This window comes from Scyliorhinus canicula, chromosome 31, assembly GCF_902713615.1.
Source record: "Scyliorhinus canicula chromosome 31, sScyCan1.1, whole genome shotgun sequence".
Taxonomy (NCBI): Eukaryota; Metazoa; Chordata; class Chondrichthyes; order Carcharhiniformes; family Scyliorhinidae; genus Scyliorhinus; species Scyliorhinus canicula.
The window spans coordinates 3,588,459-3,607,622 of record NC_052176.1 but is presented as its reverse complement, the minus strand read 5'-3'; the positions used below and the strand labels follow the sequence as shown (position 1 = coordinate 3,607,622).

General features: G+C 54.5%; 1 protein-coding gene across 1 annotated transcript; it reads right to left on the bottom strand.

Annotated features, from left to right (window-relative positions):
- Window positions 1-482: 482 nt before the first annotated feature.
- Window positions 483-13,239, bottom strand: LOC119958995 (avidin-like). The gene is made up of 4 exons (XM_038787532.1): window positions 12,918-13,239; window positions 7,677-7,872; window positions 3,115-3,241; window positions 483-714 (listed from the first exon to the last, which is right to left on the bottom strand). The coding sequence occupies exons 1-4, from the start codon at window positions 12,990-12,992 to the stop codon at window positions 642-644; spliced, it is 471 nt and encodes a 156-aa protein (XP_038643460.1). The 5' UTR covers window positions 12,993-13,239; the 3' UTR covers window positions 483-641.
- Between the last annotated feature and the right edge of the window lie 5,925 nt (window positions 13,240-19,164).

Below are 19,164 nucleotides of genomic sequence, written 5' to 3'. Positions count from 1 at the left end.
CTGGATTTCCCGTATACGCTCCGGTCGCCAGGTTATAAAAGGCATCGGTCCATCGTCTCTGCATCAGCCCTCGGAAAGAAGGGGTCTTAAGGTAGCTTGATCCCAATCTCCCGCCCTATCCCCATAACCCCAATTTAGACAATTTAGCACGGCCAATCCACCTAACCTGTACATCTTTGGACACTAAGGGCCAATTTAGCACGGCCAATCCACCTAACCTGCACATCTTTGGACACTAAGGGGCAATTTATCACGTCCAATCCACCTAACCTGCACGTGTTTGGACTGTGGGAGGAAACCGGGGCACCCGGAGGAAACCCACGCAGACACGGGGAGGACGTGCAGCCTCCGCACAGACAGTGACCCAGCGGGGAATTGAACCTGGGACCCTGGAGCTGTGAAGCCACAGTGCTAACCACTTGTGCTGCCCGTGTGTGAATGAACACTCAAGAGCGGAGAGAGAACCACAAGGAGGCACGGGGAATGGTCATGTTCCATTTGGCCCTTTATTGAAATGGCGGTTTCGAGACATTTGGGGGGGGGGGTTTACAGGGCGGGAGGTCTCGCCGGTACTGACGGAAGGCTCAGTCGCAATCTGACCCACTGATCGCCTGAGCGAACCCAGCCTCCGCTTCGCCTGCTCACAGCTCCGAGCGATCGTCGAGGTCTTCACACTCTGCAGGGACCGCGCGAGTGAATACGTCCATTCCAACCCTGTATCACACACCGAGACAGAGAGAGAGAGACAAACCATTGAGAAGAAATGGACAGATATGGTTCACATTCCTGTTCCAGGGTTCAATATTTCATCAATATTTTGGAGACGCACAGATCAGACATTGTAATCTTACTCCCCCGAACCATAATTTTAAAAGATTCCATCATCAAACACTCCCAGGACAGAGACAGCACGGGGTTAGATACAGAGTAAAGCACCCTCTACACTGTCCCCCATCAAACACTCCCAGGACAGGTACAGCACAGGGTTAGATACAGAGTAAAGCACCCTCTACACTGTCCCCATCAAACACTCCCAGGACAGGTACAGCACGGGGTTAGATACAGAGTAAAGCTCCCTCTACACTGTCCCCCATCAAACACTCCCAGGACAGGTACAGCACAGGGTTAGATACAGAGTAAAGCTCCCTCTACACTGTCCCCCATCAAACACTCCCAGGACAGGGACAGCACGGGGTTAGATACAGAGTAAAGCTCCCTCTACACTGTCCCCATCAAACACTCCCAGGGCAGGTACAGCACGGGGTTAGATACAGAGTAAAGCTCCCTCTACACTGTCCCCATCAAACACTCCCAGGACAGGTACAGCACGGGGTTAGATACAGAGTAAAGCTCCCTCTACACTGTCCCCATCAAACACTCCCAGGACAGGTACAGCACGGGGTTAGATACAGAGTAAATCTCCCTCTACACTGTCCCCATCAAACACTCCCAGGACAGGTACAGCACGGGGTTAGATACAGAGTAAAGCTCCCTCTACACTGTCCCCATCAAACACTCCCAGGGCAGGTACAGCACGGGGTTAGATACAGAGTAAAGCTCCCTCTACACTGTCCCCATCAAACACTCCCAGGACAGGTACAGCACGGGGTTAGATACAGAGTAAAGCTCCCTCTACACTGTCCCCATCAAACACTCCCAGGACAGGTACAGCACGGGGTTAGATACAGAGTAAAGCTCCCTCTACACTGTCCCCATCAAACACTCCCAGGACAGGTACAGCACGGGGTTAGATACAGAGTAAAGCTCCCTCTACACTGTCCCCATCAAACACTCCCAGGACAGGTACAGCACGGGGTTAGATACAGAGTAAAGCTCCCTCTACACTGTCCCCATCAAACACTCCCAGGACAGGTACAGCACGGGGTTAGATACAGAGTAAAGCTCCCTCTACACTGTCCCCATCAAACACTCCCAGGACAGGTACAGCATGGGGTTAGATACAGAGTAAAGCTCCCTCTACACTGTCCCCATCAAACACTCCCAGGACAGGTACAGCACGGGGTTAGATACAGAATAAAGCTCCCTCTACACTGTCCCCATCAAACACTCCCAGGACAGGTACAGCACGGGGCTAGATACAGAGTAAAGCTCCCTCTACACTGTCCCCATCAAACACTCCCAGGACAGGTACAGCACGGGGTTAGATACAGAGTAAAGCTCCCTCTACACTGTCCCCATCAAACACTCTCAGGACAGGTACAGCACGGGGTTAGATACAGAGTAAAGCTCCCTCTACACTGTCCCCATCAAACACTCCCAGGACAGGTACAGCACGGGGTTAGATACAGAGTAAAGCTCCCTCTACACTGTCCCCATCAAACACTCCCAGGACAGGTACAGCACGGGGTTAGATACAGAGTAAAGCTCCCTCTACACTGTCCCCATCAAACACTCCCAGGACAGGTACAGCACGGGGTTAGATACAGAGTAAAGCTCCCTCTACACTGTCCCCATCAAACACTCCCAGGACAGGTACAGCACGGGGTTAGATACAGAGTAAAGCTCCCTCTACACTGTCCCCATCAAACACTCCCAGGACAGGTACAGCACGGGGTTAGATACAGAGTAAAGCTCCCTCTACACAGTCCCCATCAAACACTCCCAGGACAGGGACAGCACGGGGTTAGATACAGAGTAAAGCTCCCTCTACACTGTCCCCATCAAACACTCCCTCAGTCTGAAGCCTGATTCTAAAGGCCGTGCAGCACTCCCTCAGTCTGAAGCCTGATTCTAAAGGCCGTGCAGCACTCCCTCAGTCTGAAGCCTGATTCTAAAGGCCGTGCAGCACTCCCTCAGTCTGAAGCCTGATTCTAAAGGCCGTGCAGCACTCCCTCAGTACTGCCCTGACGCATCAGCCTTCAATTTGTCGTTGCGACTTGTGCTGTGCGCCAGTTGAGGAGCGGGGAGGGGTTCACGGGTGGAGGGTTCGGCCAACGGAGTGACGGCGGACAGGCGATCGGGGCCTGACCACGTCTCAGTAGCCAAATCAAACCTTCCCCTTGTCTCAAAACCGCGGCCGGCCGCCCTCTTAGCTTCTCGACACCCGTGGTATCGAGTTGACAACGCGAGCTGTGGGAACAATGCCCTCCTTACAAGGTGGCGTCCCAGTTGTCGTTTGCAGCTGGGTCGTGTTCTCGGAGTAACCACATGGTCTTCAGCTGTTCTTTGCCTCCGCCGTTGTAGTACTGCCCAGCCCAAACTGTGACGCTGTCTGCAGGTGCTGAGGGAGGAAATTAGAAACAGCACGATTGTTAGGAGGACGTGCAGCTCTGGGCCTCGCGCAGATCAAACCAAACACTGGGGGTTCCTGACTGGGGGATATCAATTGGGAAGCAGAGACGGTGACGTGAATTCACATCGCACCTCGGTTCCACCACACCTGGATTTCCCGTATACGCTCCGGTCGCCAGGTTATAAAAGGCATCGGTCCATCGTCTCTGCATCAGCCCTCGGAAAGAAGGGGTCTTAAGGTAGCTTGATCCCAATCTCCCGCCCTATCCCCATAACCCCAATTTAGACAATTTAGCACGGCCAATCCACCTAACCTGTACATCTTTGGACACTAAGGGCCAATTTAGCACGGCCAATCCACCTAACCTGCACATCTTTGGACACTAAGGGGCAATTTAGCACGGCCAATCCACCTAACCTGTACATCTTTGGACACTAAGGGGCAATTTAGCACGGCCAATCCACCTAACCTGCACATCTTTGGGCACTGAGGGACAATTTAGCACGGCCAAGCCACCTAACCTGCACATCTTTGGACACTAAGGGGGCAATTTAGCACAGCCAATCCACCTAACCTGTACATCTTTGGACACTAAGGGGCAATTTAGCATGGCCAATCCACCTAACCTGCACATCTTTGGACACTAAGGGGGCAATTTAGCACAGCCAATCCACCTAACCTGCACATCTTTGGACACTAAGGGGGCAATTTAGCACGGCCAATCCACCTAACCTGCACATCTTTGGACACTAAGGGGGCAATTTAGCACAGCCAATCCACCTAACCTGCACATCTTTGGGCACTAAGGGACAATTTAGCACGGCCAATCCACCTAACCTGCACATCTTTGGGCACTGAGGGACAATTTAGCACGGCCAATCCACCTAACCTGCACATCTTTGGACACTCAGGGTCAATTTAGCACGGCCAATCCACCAGGAGCTGGTTTAGCTCACTGGGTTAAATCGCTGGCTTTTAAAGCAGACCCAGGCAGGCCAGCAGCACGGTTCGATTCCCGTACCAGCCTCCCCGGACAGGCGCCGGAATGTGGCGACTAGGGGGCTTTTCACAGTAACTTCATTGAAGCCTGCTCGTGACAATAAGTGATTTTCATTTCATTTCATCTTTGGACACTAAGGGGCAATTTAGCACGGCAAATCCACCTAACCTGCACATCTTGGGACTGTGGGAGGAAACCGGAGCACCCGGAGCAAACCCACGCAGACACGGGGAGAACGTGCAGACTCCGCACAGTCACCTGAGGCTGGAATTGAGCCCTGGTCCCTGGCGCCGTGAGGCAGCGGTGCTAACCACTGTGCCACCGTGTAGCCCACTATTCACCCGGTAATTTTTTACCGAGAGTAGCGAAGAATGTGGGACTCGCTCCCACAGGGAGTGGGGGGGAATGTGGGACTCGCTCCCACAGGGAGTGGGGGGGGAATGTGGGACTCGCTCCCACGGGGAGTGGGGGAGAATGTGGGACTCGCTCCCACAGGGAGTGGGGGAGAATGTGGGACTCGCTCCCACGGGGAGTGGGGGAGAATGTGGGACTCGCTCCCACAGGGAGTGGGGGGAGAATGTGGGACTCGCTCCCACAGGGAGTGGGGAGAATGTGGGACTCACTCCCACAGGGAGTGGGGGGAGAATGTGGGACTCGCTCCCACAGGGAGTGGGGGAGAATGTGGGACTCGCTCCCACAGGGAGTGGGGAGAATGTGGGACTCGCTCCCACGGGGAGTGGGGAGAACGTGGGATTCGCTCCCACAGGGAGTGGGGAGAATGTGGAACTCGCTCCCACGGGGAGTGGGGGGAATGTGGGACTCGCTCCCACGGGGAGTGGGGGAGAATGTGGGACTCGATCCCACGGGGAGTGGGGGAGAATGTGGGACTCGCTCCCACAGGGAGTGGGGGAGAATGTGGGACTGGCTCCCACGGGGAGTGGGGGAGAATGAAAAATGAAATGAAAATGGCTTATTGTCACGAGTAGGCTTCAATGAAGTTACTGTGAAAAGCCCCTAGTCGCCACATTCCGGCGCCTGTCCGGGGAGGCTGGTAAGGGAATCGAACCGTGCTGCTGGCCTGCTTGGTCTGGTTTAAAAGCCAGCGATTTAGCTCAGTGAGCTAAACCAGCCCCTTTGTGGGCCCCAGAATGTGGGACTCGCTCCCACAGGGGGTGGGGGGAGAATGTGGGACTCGCTCCACAGGGGGTGGGGGGAGAATGTGGGACTCGCTCCCACGGGGAGTGAGGGAGAATGTGGGACTCGCTCTCACAAGGGATGGGGGGGGGGGGGAGAATGTGGGACTCGCTCCCACAGGGAGTGGGGGAGAATGTGGGACTCACTCCCACAGGGAGTGGGGAGAATGTGGAACTCGCTCCCACAGGGAGTGGGGGAGAATGTGGGACTCGCTCCCACAGGGAGTGGGGAGAATGTGGAACTCACTTCCACAGGGAGTGGTTAGAATTTTTGAACTCGCTCCCACAGGGAGTGGGGGAGAATGTGGGACTCGCTCCCACGGGGAGTGGGGAGAATGTGGGACTCGCTCCCACGGGGAGTGGGGGGAGAATGTGGGACTCGCTCCCACGGGGAGTGGGGAGAATGTGGGACTCGCTCCCACGGGGAGTGGGGAGAACGTGGGATTCGCTCCCACAGGGAGTGGGGAGAATGTGGAACTCGCTCCCACGGGGAGTGGGGGAGAATGTGGGACTCGATCCCACGGGGAGTGGGGGAGAATGTGGGACTCGCTCCCACAGGGAGTGGGGGAGAATGTGGGACTCGCTCCCACAGGGAGTGGGGAGAATGTGGGACTCGCTCCCACAGGGAGTGGGGGAGAATGTGGGACTGGCTCCCACGGGGAGTGGGGGAGAATGAAAAATGAAATGAAAATGGCTTATTGTCACGAGTAGGCTTCAATGAAGTTACTGTGAAAAGCCCCTAGTCGCCACATTCCGGCGCCTGTCCGGGGAGGCTGGTAAGGGAATCGAACCGTGCTGCTGGCCTGCTTGGTCTGGTTTAAAAGCCAGCGATTTAGCTCAGTGAGCTAAACCAGCCCCTTTGTGGGCCCCAGAATGTGGGACTCGCTCCCACAGGGGGTGGGGGAAGAATGTGGGACTCGCTCCACAGGGGGTGGGGGGAGAATGTGGGACTCGCTCCCACGGGGAGTGAGGGAGAATGTGGGACTCGCTCTCACAAGGGGTGGGGGGGGGGGGGAGAATGTGGGACTCGCTCCCACAGGGAGTGGGGGAGAATGTGGGACTCACTCCCACAGGGAGTGGGGAGAATGTGGAACTCGCTCCCACAGGGAGTGGGGGAGAATGTGGGACTCGCTCCCACGGGGAGTGGGGAGAATGTGGAACTCGCTCCCACAGGGAGTGGGGGAGAATGTGAGACTCGCTCCCACAGGGAGTGGGGAGAATGTGGAACTCACTTCCACAGGGAGTGGTTAGAATTTTTGAACTCGCTCCCACAGGGAGTGGGGGAGAATGTGGGACTCGCTCCCACGGGGAGTGGGGAGAATGTGGGACTCGCTCCCACGGGGAGTGGGGGGAGAATGTGGGACTCGCTCCCACGGGGAGTGGGGGAGAATGTGGGACTCGCTCCCACGGGGAGTGGGGGAGAATGTGGGACTCGCTCCCACGGGGAGTGGGGGAGAATGTGGGACTCGCTCCCACGGGGAGTGGGGGAGAATGTGGAACTTGCTCCCACGGGGAGTGGGGGAGAATGTGGAACTCGCTCCCACAGAGAGTGGGGGGAGAATGTGGGACTCGCTCCCACAGGGAGTGGGGGAGAATGTGGGACTCGCTCCCACAGGGAGTGGGGGAGAATGTGGGACTCGCTCCCACAGGGAGTGGGGGAGAATGTGGGACTGGCTCCCACAGGGAGTGGGGGAGAATGTGGGACTCGTTCCCACAGGGAGTGGGGGAGAATGTGGGACTCGTTCCCACAGGGAGTGGGGGAGAATGTGGGACTCGCTCCCACAGAGAGTGGGGGAGAATGTGGAACTCGCTCCCACGGGGTGTGGGGGAGAATGTGGGACTCGCTCCCACAGGGAGTGGGGGAGAATGTGGGACTCGCTCCCACAGGGAGTGGGGGAGAATGTGGGACTCGCTCCCACGGGGAGTGGGGGAGAATGTGGGACTCGCTCCCACAGGGAGTGGGGGAGAATGTGGGACTCGCTCCCACAGGGAGTGGGGGAGAATGTGGAACTCGCTCCCACAGGGAGTGGGGGAGAATGTGGGACTCGCTCCCACAGGGAGATAGAGGAATAGAAGGTCCTGGAGATGGGGGTGAGTCACTGTGCTCCCACTGGAGGAGAGGTTGGTGAAACGACCAGAGGGAAAGTTGGAAGGGGAGTGAGCCGGGGAGAGTTTGGAATGGCAGCAATCAGGAACACAGCCCTTCCGTTAAATAAATACTTTGCATTACCAGTGGCCCACTTCACCACAAACCCAAAGGTTGGTTGGGTGATATCCTGCTGGTATCCAACAATGTCTCCTCGTGCAACCTCTCCACTCGCTGACACTTTCGACTTGTAGCGACCAGTGATAAAGCCAGAGTCGTTCACTGTGATCCGCATGTGAGACCCGAGCTTGTTCGTCCAATATCCAGCCAGCGACGCTTTCTGACAGAGAGACCACATTGTTAGCCACCATTAACTCGGCCGAGATAAAGGACGATCGTGCGTTTGTAGAGCGCCTTCCGTGATCTCGGAGCCGCGCCCCCAAAAGTGCCTCGGAACCCCAGACGTACCTGCCTCAGAGAGCATCATGGGAAAACGCGGCAGCCCGTCTCCGCACAGCCAACTCCCACTAAAGGTCACGATGACCAGTTCTGAGCAAAGGGTCAGACCTGCTCGAGCAGCATATCCCGTGTAGTCTGACGCCATGTTCCCGCAGATACTTTATTCCCTGTTCAAACCTCCCATCACCTGGTGACCCTCGATCAGGTTGACGGTCAGGCTGCACCTGAATGTGTCGGCTCAACTTAACAGAGTCACCAACTCGGGTAGATTTTCCTTCTTGTGTACCATATTGGGCCATATTGTTGGAGAGGACAGTGTGAGACTGGTAAGCTCGAGGAGATACTTGTTAGGAAGGAAGATGTGTTGGGCATTTTGAAAAAACTTGAGGATAGACAAGTCCCCCGGGCCTGACGGGATATATCCAAGGATTCTATGGGAAGCAAGAAATGAAATTGCAGAGCTGTTGGCAATGATCTTTTCGTCCTCGCTGTCAACAGGGGTGGTACCAGAGGATTGGAGAGTGGCGAATGTCGTGCCCCTATTCAAAAAAGGGAATAGGGATAACCCTGGGAATTACAGGCCAGTTAGTCTTACTTCGGTGGTCGGCAAAGTAATGGAAAGGGTACTGAGGGATAGGATTTCTGAGCATCTGGAAAGGCACTGCTTGATTAGGGATGGTCAGCACGGATTTGTGAGGGGTAGGTCTTGCCTCACAAGTCTTATTGACTTCTTTGAGGAGGTGACCAAGCATGTGGATGAAGGTAAAGCAGTGGATGTAGTGTACATGGATTTTAGTAAGGCATTTGATAAGGTTCCCCATGGTAAGCTTATGCAGAAAGTAAGGAGGCATGGGATAGTGGGAAATTTGGCCAGTTGGATAACAAACTGGCTAACCGATAGAAGACAGAGAGTGGTGGTGGATGGTAAATATTCAGCCTGGAGCCCAGTTATCAGTGGCGTACCACAGGGATCAGTTCTGGGTCCTCTGCTGTTTGTGATTTTCATTAATGACTTGGATGAGGGAGTTGAAGGGCAAGTCAGTGAATTTGCAGATGATACGAAGATTGGTGGAGTTGTGGATAGTGAGGAGGGCTGTTGTCAGCTTCAATGAGACATAGATAGAATGCAGAGCTGGGCTGAGAAGTGGCAGATGGAGTTTAACCCTGACAAGTGTGAGGTTGTCCATTTTGGAAGGACAAATATGAATGCGGAATACAGGGTTAACGGTAGGGTTCTTGGCAATGTGGAGGAGCAGAGAGATCTTTGGGTTTATGTTCATCGATCTTTGAAAGTTGCCACTCAAGAGGATAGAGCTGTGAAGAAGGCCTATGGTGTGCTAGCGTTCATTAGCAGAGGGATTGAATTTAAGAGCTGTGAGGTGATGATGCAGCTGTACAAAACCTTGGTCAGGCCACATTTGGAGTACTGTGTGCAGTTCTGGTCGCCTCATTTTAGGAAGGATGTGGAAGCTTTGGAAAAGGAGATTTACCAGGATGTTGCCTGGAATGGAGAGTAGGTCTTACGAGGAAAGGTTGAGGGTGCTAGGCCTTTTCTCATCAGAACGGAGAAGGATGAGGGGCGGCTTGATAGAGGTTTATAAGATGATCAGGGGAATAGATAGAGTAGACAGTCAGAGACTTTTCCCCCGGGTGGAACAAACCATTACAAGGGGACATAAATTTAAGGTGAATGGTGGAAGATATAGGGGGGATGTCAGAGGTAGGTTCTTTACCCAGAGAGTAGTGGGGGCATGGAATGCACTGCCTGTGGAAGTAGTTGAGTCGGAAACATTAGGGACCTTCAAGCGTCTATTGGATAGGTACATGGATTACGGGAGAATAATGAAGTGTAGATTAATTTGTTCTTAAGGGCAGCACGGTAGCATTGTGGATAGCACAATTGCTTCACAGCTCCAGGGCCCCAGGTTCGATTCCCGGCTGGGTCACTGTCTGTGCGGAGTCTGCACATCCTCCCCGTGTGTGCGTGGGTTTCCTTCGGGTGCTCCGGTTTCCTCCCACAGTCCAAAGATGTGCAGGTTGGGTGGATTGGCCGTGATAAATTGCCCTTCGTGTCCAAAATTGCCCTTAGTGTTGGGTGGATTGGCCGTGATAAATTGCCCTTCGTGTCCAAAATTGCCCTTAGTGTTGGGTGGGGTTACTGGGTTATGGGGATAGGGTGGAGGTGTTGACCTTGGGTAGGGTGCTCTTTCCAAGAGCCGGTGCAGACTCGATGGGCCGAATGGCCTCCTTCTGCACTGTAAATTCTATGATAATCTATGATTAATCTAGGATAAAGGTTCGGCACAACATCGAGGGCCGAAGGGCTGAATTGTTCTGTATTCTATGTTCTTTGTCTTAAGCCAGGGGCACCTTGGCCGGGATTTAAGCTCTCTGTGTTGGCAAATCAGGGGGACTTCCATGTCTATGTAACGTCTCTACCGCCCCCCCCCCCCCCCCCCCCCCCCCCCCCGCACGTCGTGTCTAACCCCGGGATCACAGGACAGTGATCAGGAATCCTGTCCGATTCACCCTCTCTCTCTCTCTCTAACCCAGGGATCACAGGACAGTGATCAGGAATCCTGTCCGATTCACTCTCTCTCTCTCTCTCTAACCAAGGGATCACAGCACAGTGATCAGGAATCCTGTCCGATTCTCCCTCTCTCTCTCTCTCTCTAACCCAGGGATCACAGGACAGTGATCAGGAATCCTGTCTGATTCACCCTCTCCCTCTCTCTCTAACCCAGGGATCACAGGACAGTGATCAGGAATCCTGTCCGATTCACCCTCTCTCTCTCTCTCTAACCCAGGGATCACAGGACAGTGATCAGGAATCCTGTCCGATTCTCCCTCTCTCTCTCTCTCTCTAACCCAGGGATCACAGGACAGTGATCAGGAATCCTGTCCGATTCACCCTCTCCCTCTCTCTCTAACCCAGGGATCACAGTAAGAAGTCTTACAACACCAGGTTAAAGTCCAACAGGTTTGTTTCAAACACGAGCTTTCGGAGCACGGCTCCTTCTTCAGGTGAACCTTCATTCACCTGAAGAAGGAGCCGTGCTCCGAAAGCTCGTGTTTTAAACAAACCTGTTGGACTTTAACCTGGTGTTGTAAGACTTCTTACTGTGCTCACCCCAGTCCAACGCCGGCATCTCCACATCAGGGATCACAGGACAGTGATCAGGAATCCTGTCCGATTCACCCTCTCTCCCTCTCCCTCTCTAACCCAGGGATCACAGGACAGTGATCAGGAATCCTGTCCGGTTCACTCTCTCTCTCTCAATCCCAGGGATCACAGGACAGTGATCAGGAATCCTGTCCGATTCACCCTCTCTCTCTCTCTCTAACCCAGGGATCACAGGACAGTGATCAGGAATCCTGTCCGATTCACCCTCTCTCTCTCTCTAACCCAGGGATCACAGGACAGTGATCAGGAATCCTGTCCGATTCACCCTCTCCCTCTCTCTCTCTAACCCAGGGATCACAGGACAGTGATCAGGAATCCTGTCCGATTCACTCTCTCTCTCTCTCTCTAACCCAGGGATCACAGGACAGTGATCAGGAATCCTGTCCGATTCACCCTCTCTCTCTCTCTCTCTAACCCAGGGATCACAGGACAGTGATCAGGAATCCTGTCCGATTCACTCTCTCCCTCTCTCTCTCTAACCCAGGGATCACAGGACAGTGATCAGGGATCCTGTCCGATTCACCCTCTCCCTCTCTCTAACCCAGGGATCACAGGACAGTGATCAGGAATCCTGTCCGATTCACCCTCTCCCTCTCTCTCTAACCCAGGGATCACAGGACAGTGATCAGGAATCCTGTCCGATTCACCCTCTCTCTCTCTCTCTAACCCAGGGATCACAGGACAGTGATCAGGAATCCTGTCCGATTCACCCTCTCTCCCTCTCTCTCTCTAACCCAGGGATCACAGGACAGTGATCAGGAATCCTGTCCGATTCACCCTCTCCCTCTCTCTCTCTAACCCAGGGATCACAGGACAGTGATCAGGAATCCTGTCCGATTCACTCTCTCTCTCTCTCTCTAACCCAGGGATCACAGGACAGTGATCAGGAATCCTGTCCGATTCACCCTCTCTCTCTCTCTCTCTAACCCAGGGATCACAGGACAGTGATCAGGAATCCTGTCCGATTCACTCTCTCCCTCTCTCTCTCTAACCCAGGGATCACAGGACAGTGATCAGGGATCCTGTCCGATTCACCCTCTCCCTCTCTCTAACCCAGGGATCACAGGACAGTGATCAGGAATCCTGTCCGATTCACCCTCTCCCTCTCTCTCTAACCCAGGGATCACAGGACAGTGATCAGGAATCCTGTCCGATTCACCCCTCTCTCTCTCTCTCTAACCCAGGGATCACAGGACAGTGATCAGGAATCCTGTCCGATTCACCCTCTCCCTCTCTCTCTAACCCAGGGATCACAGGACAGTGATCAGGAATCCTGTCCGATTCACCCTCTCTCCCTCTCTCTAACCCAGGGATCACAGGACAGTGATCAGGAATCCTGTCCGATTCACCCTCTCTCCCTCTCTCTCTCTAACCCAGGGATCACAGGACAGTGATCAGGAATCCTGTCCGATTCACCCTCTCTCTCTCTCTAACCCAGGGATCACAGCACTGTGATCAGGACCACAAGACCATCAGCTGCAAGTAGGCCATTCGGCCCATCGAGTCTGCGTTGCCATTCAATCACGGCTGCTCTGATATAATGCTCAACCCCACTTGTCCCGCCTTCTCCCCGTGATCCTTGATTCCCTTGAGCAGGAGCAGGAATCCCGGCCGAATTCTAACCGGCTTACTGTTCCCCCCCCAACCCCCCCCCCCCCCCCAACCCCCCCCCCCCCCCACCCCCCCACCCCCCCGGCCCCATCGTCCGCTTCCCTACAGGGACTAACTCTCCCTGGACTCACCAATCCTGCAGTCGATACGCCGCTGATGGTGCTCAATGATCGCCTGGCCGCCAGCCGCAACATCCCGGCCTGCATGGTGCCAAGCTAGGTGCTGCTCCTCTCACTCTGCTGTCAGGCGTGGTGGTGGGGCTGTGCTTTAAAGAGTCCCGGCTCGAGGTCACGTTGGGCAAAAGGTTGAGTCAGAGTATTTCCAAGAAAGGAACAAACTGCTGAGGACACGCAAAAACAGCCGACTGTTGGCACATACCGGCCTATCCGGTTTAACAGGGAAGATGCATTACCACAGGAAATAGGTGACGCCAAAACTTGGAATATATTCAAGAGGCGGCTGGATGTAGCACTTGGGGAGAATGGGATCTAAGGCTGTGGGGAGAAAGCAGGATTAGGCTATTGAGTTGGATGGTCAGCCATGATGGTGATGAATGGTGGAGCAGGCTCGAAGGGCCAAAAGGCCTCCTCCTGCTCCTATCTTCTATGAATCATGTTCCCTCTTGTGGGAGAGTCCGGGACCACAGGTAACAATCTCCGGGTGAGGGGGCGTCCTGTTTGAGGCAGGGATGAGGAGGAATTTCTTCTCTCACAAGGCAGTGATTGTGTGGAGTTTTTTGTTCCACGGAGAGCTCGAGAGGCTGGGTCCTGGTATTCACGGCCGAGGGAGAGAGAGATCTTCAATCAGTGAGGATTTCGGGGAAGAATGATGGACAGTGGGTTCGAGGATCACCCCGTTAGATCAGTCACGGTCTCATTGGAAAAAATGAATTGGGCATTCTAAATTTGTAAGAAAAAGAAATCATAATAGAAATGTTTTCATTGTCCAATGTGCCCAAACCCCAGAGCCTCACAGCGCCAGGGTCCCGGGTTCGATTCCCGGCTTGGGTCACTGTCTGTGCGGAGTTTGCAGGTTCTCCCCCCGTCTGCGTGGGTTTCCTCCGGGTGCTCCGGTTTCCTCCCACAGTCCAAAGATGCACAGATTAAGTGGATTGGTCGTGCGAAATTGCCCTTCGTGTCCAAGGGTCGGTTAGGGGAGGTTACGGGGTTAGGGTGGGGGAGAGGACCAAGGGAGGGTACTGAGGGAGCTCCACCCTGTTGGAAGGGCATTATTGAAGGAGTGCTGCACTGTCAGAGGGTCAGTACTGAGGGAGTGCTGCACTGTCAGATGGTCAGTACTGAGGGAGTGCTGCACTGTCAGAGGGTCAGTACTGAGGGAGTGCTGCACTGTCAGAGGGTCAGTACTGACAGAGTGCTGCACTGTTAGAGGGTTAGTACTGAGGGAGTGCTGCACTGTCAGAGGGCCAGTACTGAGGGAGTGCTGCACTGTCAGAGGGTCAGTACTGAGGGAGTGCCGCACTGTTAGAGGGTCAGTACTGAGGGAGTGCTGCACTGTCAGAGGGTCAGTACTGAGGGAGTGCTGCACTGTCAGAGGGTCAGTACTGAGGGAGTGCTGCACTGTCAGAGGGTCAGTACTGAGGGAGGGCCGCACTGTCAGAGGGTCAGTACTGAGGGAGTGCCGCACTGTCAGAGGGTCAGTACTGAGGGAGTGCCGCACTGTCAGAGGGTCAGTACTGAGGGAGTGCTGCACTGTCAGAGGGTCAGTACTGAGGGAGTGCTGCACTGTCAGAGGGTCAGTACTGAGGGAGCGCCGCACTGTCAGAGGGTCAGTACTGAGGGAGTGCTGTACTGTCAGAGGGTCAGTACTGAGGGAGTGCTGCACTGTCAGAGGGTCAGTACTGAGGGAGTGCCGCTCTGTCAGAGGGTCAGTACTGAGGGAGCGCCGCACTGTCAGAGGGTCAGTACTGAGGGAGTGCTGCACTGTCAGAGGGTCAGTACTGAGAGAGTGCCGCACTGTCAGAGGGTCAGTACTGAGGGAGTGCTGCACTGTCAGAGGGTCAGTACTGAGGGAGTGCCGCTCTGTCAGAGGGTCAGTACTGAGGGAGTGCCGCTCTGTCAGAGGGTCAGTACTGAGGGAGTGCCGCTCTGTCAGAGGGTCAGTACTGAGGGAGTGCCGCACTGTCAGAGGGTCAGTACTGAGGGAATGCCGCACTGTCAGAGGGTCAGTACTGAGGGAGTGCCGCACTGTCAGAGGGTCAGTACTGAGGGAGTGCCGCACTGTCAGAGGGTCAGTACTGAGGGAGTGCTGCACTGTCAGAGGGTCAGTACTGAGGGAGTGCCGCACTGTCAGAGGGTCAGTACTGAGGGAGTGCTGCACTGTACACGGTCTGCTGTAGCTAACACACACCGGGGATAGGGAAGCTCTTCCAGCAACACGTGTTCCGCGTCAGCAATCAGTCCCATTTACTGTACGGCACAGAACGTTTAATCTCTCTATCTGCTTCAGGGTATATTCGCCACTGAGCTCAGCATTGATTCCGCTGAAGCAGATCCAATAACGATCAAAACCTAAATACACAACTGTTGCATCCTATTCATTATCCAATAAATTGACTTCACTATAATCAACTATTGTGTGTTGTCTTTGTGAAAGCCTTCACTCTGTATCTAACCCCGTGCTGTACCTGTCCTGGGAGTGTTTGATGGGGACAGTGTAGAGGGAGCTTTACTCTGTATCTAACCCCGTGCTGTACCTGTCCTGGGAGTGTTTGATGGGGACAGTGTAGAGGGAGCTTTACTCTGTATCTAACCCCGTGCTGTACCTGTCCTGGGAGTGTTTGATGGGGACAGTGTAGAGGGAGCTTTACTCTGTATCTAACCCCGTGCTGTACCTGTCCTGGGAGTGTTTGATGGGGACAGTGTAGAGGGAGCTTTACTCTGTATCTAACCCCGTGCTGTACCTGTCCTGGGAGTGTTTGATGGGGACAGTGTAGAGGGAGCTTTACTCTGTATCTGACCCCGTGCTGTACCTGTCCTGGGAGTGTTTGATGGGGACAGTGTAGAGGGAGCTTTACTCTGTATCTAACCCCGTGCTGTACCTGTCCTGGGAGTGTTTGATAGGGACGGTGTAGAGGGAGCTTTACTCTGTATCTAACCCTGTGCTGTACCTGCCCTGGGAGTGTTTGATGGGGACAGTGTAGAGGGAGCTTTACTCTGTATCTAACCCTGTGCTGTACCTGTCCTGGGAGTGTTTGATGGGGACAGTGTAGAGGGAGCTTTACTCTGTATCTAACCCTGTGCTGTACCTGTCCTGGGAGTGTTTGATGGGGACAGTGTAGAGGGAGCTTTACTCTGTATCTAACCCCGTGCTGTACCTGTCCTGGGAGTGTTTGATGGGGACAGTGTAGAGGGAGCTTTACTCTGTATCTAACCCCGTGCTGTACCTGTCCTGGGAGTGTTTGATGGGGACAGTGTAGAGGGAGCTTTACTCTGTATCTAACCCTGTGCTGTACCTGTCCTGGGAGTGTTTGATGGGGACAGTGTAGAGGGAGCTTTACTCTGTATCTAACCCTGTGCTGCACCTGTCCTGGGAGTGTTTGATGGGGACAGTGTAGAGGGAGCTTTACTCTGTATCTAACCCCGTGCTGTACCTGTCCTGGGAGTGTTTGATGGGGACAGTGTAGAGGGAGCTTTACTCTGTATCTAACCCCGTGCTGTACCTGTCCTGGGAGTGTTTGATGGGGACAGTGTAGAGGGAGCTTTACCTCTGTATCTAACCCCGTGCTGTACCTGTCCTGGGAGTGTTTGATGGGGACAGTGTAGCGGGAGCTTTACTCTGTATCTAACCCCATGTTGTACCTGTCCTGGGAGTGTTTGATGGGGACAGTGTAGAGGGAGCTTTACTCTGTATCTAACCCCGTGCTGTACCTGTCCTGGGAGTGTTTGATGGGGACAGTGTAGAGGGAGCTTTACTCTGTATCTAACCCCATGCTGTACCTGTCCTGGGAGTGTTTGATGGGGACAGTGTAGAGGGAGCTTTACTCTGTATCTAACCCCATGCTGTACCTGCCCTGGGAGTGTTTGATAGGGACGGTGTAGAGGGAGCTTTACTCTATATCTAACCCCGTGCTGTACCTGTCCTGGGAGTGTTTGATGGGGACAGTGTAGAGGGAGCTTTACTCTGTATCTAACCCCGTGCTGTACCTGTCCTGGGAGTGTTTGATAGGGGACAGGTGTGGAGGGAGCTTTACTCTGTATCTAACCCCATGTTGTACCTGTCCTGGGAGTGTTTGATGGGGACAGTGTAGAGGGAGCTTTACTCTGTATCTAACCCCGTGCTGTACCTGTCCTGGGAGTGTTTGATGGGGACAGTGTAGAGGGAGCTTTACTCTGTATCTAACCCCAGTGCTGTACCTGTCCTGGGAGTGTTTGATGGGGACAGTGTAGAGGGAGCTTTACTCTGTATCTAACCCCATGCTGTACCTGCCCTGGGAGTGTTTGATGGGGACAGTGCAGAGGGAGCTTTACTCTGTATCTAACCCCGTGCTGTACCTGTCCTGGGAGTGTTTGATGGGGACAGTGCAGAGGGAGCTTTACTCTGTATCTAACCCCGTGCTGTTCCTGTCCTGGGAGTGTTTGATGGGGACAGTGTAGAGGGAGCTGTACTCTGTATCTAACCCCGTGCTGTACCTGTCCTGGGAGTGTTTGATGGGGGACAGTGTAGAGGGAGCTTTACTCTTATTCTGAGATGTGATGAGCCCAAAACTCTAACATTTTGGAATAACATAGACTGTGCAGTAGAGGATTAGGCCATTCCGCCCATCTGCTCCACATGATTCTCCTCCCACCCCTGTATCTTCCCCACCCGTCACCCTATCCTTCTGTTCTTCTCTCCCTCATGTGTTTATCCAGCTTCTCCCTTAAATGTATCGACAATATTCACCTCAAACATTCCCTGTGGGAACGAGTTCCACATTCACCCCACTCCCCGTGGGAGCGAGTTCCACATTCACCCCACTCCCCGTGGGAGCGAGTCCCACATTCACCCCCACTCCCTGTGGGAGCGAGTTCCACATTCTCCCCACTCCCTGTGGGAGTGAGTCCCACATTCTCCCCCACTCCCTGTGGGAGCGAGTCTCACATTCTCCCCCACTCCCTGTGGGAGCGAGTCCCACATTCTCCCTCGCACTCCACTCCCCGTGGGAGCGAATTCCACATTCTCCCCCACTCCCCCTGGGAGCGAGTCCCACATTCTCCCCCACTCCCCCGTGGGAGCGAGTCCCACATTCTCCCCCACTCCCCGTGGGAGCGAGTCCCACATTCTCCCCCACTCCCCCTGGGATCGAGTCCCACATTCTCCCCCACTCCCCGTGGGAGCGAGTCCCACATTCTCCCCCAATCCCTGTGGGAGCGAGTCCCACATTCTCCCCCACTCCCTGTGGGAGCGAGTCCCACATTCTCCCCCACTCCCCGTGGGAGCGAGTCCCACATTCGCCCTACTCTTCGGGAGAAGCCGATTCTCCTGAATTCCCCATTGGATTTATTAGTCACTCTGTGATATTGGTGGACCCCCCAGTTCTGGACCTGCCCCTCAAGTGGAAACATCTCTCCGTCTGCTTTATTTAAACAGTTGAGGGTTGAAAAACGTTTCTCACATCGCCGTTCGCTGTTACCCTCGTGAGAAGAGCCAACTGGGGGCAGCACGGTGGCCTAGTGGTTAGCACAGCTGCCTCACGGCGCTGAGGTCCCAGGTTCAATCCCGGCTCTGGGTCACTGTCCGTGTGGAGTTTGCACATTCTCCCCGTGTCTGCGTGGGTTTCACCCCCACAACCCCAAAAAAATGTGCAGAGTAGGTGGATTGGCCACGCTAAATTGCCCCTTAATTGGAAAAAAAAATTGGGTACTCTAAATTAATTTTTTTTAAAAGAGCCAACTGGATCAGTCCTTCACTGATAACGTGTCACCTCTCAGTTACTCTGGTGCCTGTAATGATACCGTGGAGACCCAGAAGCCTTTCACCTGTGAGTTCGATGTCCTCCTCCTTTGCAGCTCTTCATGTCCTCCTTCGTCACTTTCCCATCCCTGGTATTTTCCCCCTCCACCTCTCCAACTCCGGCTGTTCGGCGCTCCGCCGATTCTGGCCTCTCCTAACACCCCCGCACGTCCCTCCCCGCCTTCCATCGCCGGCACTGTGGGTGACTTGTGCCCTTGGCCGTCTCCAGCCCCACGCTCCGGAACTCCTACCCTCCCCGCCTCCGCTCGTTCTCGCCCCCCTTTCCGATCTCGTCCACCTGCCCTCTTTGACACTCGCGCGCGTGTGCACCCTCTCGCTCAAAACCTACCTCCTGCCTTGGCAATTTTCGCGCCGATTCGACTCCTCCGAAACGTCCGAATCGTGGACCCGTGTCGGAAGCGAGCG

Coding starts and splice junctions, on each gene's coding strand:
- LOC119958995 (XM_038787532.1), bottom strand. CDS start 12,992: ATGCAGGCCGGGATGTTGCGGCTGGCGGCCAGGCGATCATTGAGCACC. Junction 3,242..7,676: donor TGTGGTGAAGTGGGCCACTG/GTAATGCAAAGT, acceptor TTCCTCCCTCAG/CACCTGCAGACAGCGTCACA. Junction 715..3,114: donor GACAACTGGGACGCCACCTT/GTAAGGAGGGCA, acceptor TGTGTGATACAG/GGTTGGAATGGACGTATTCA.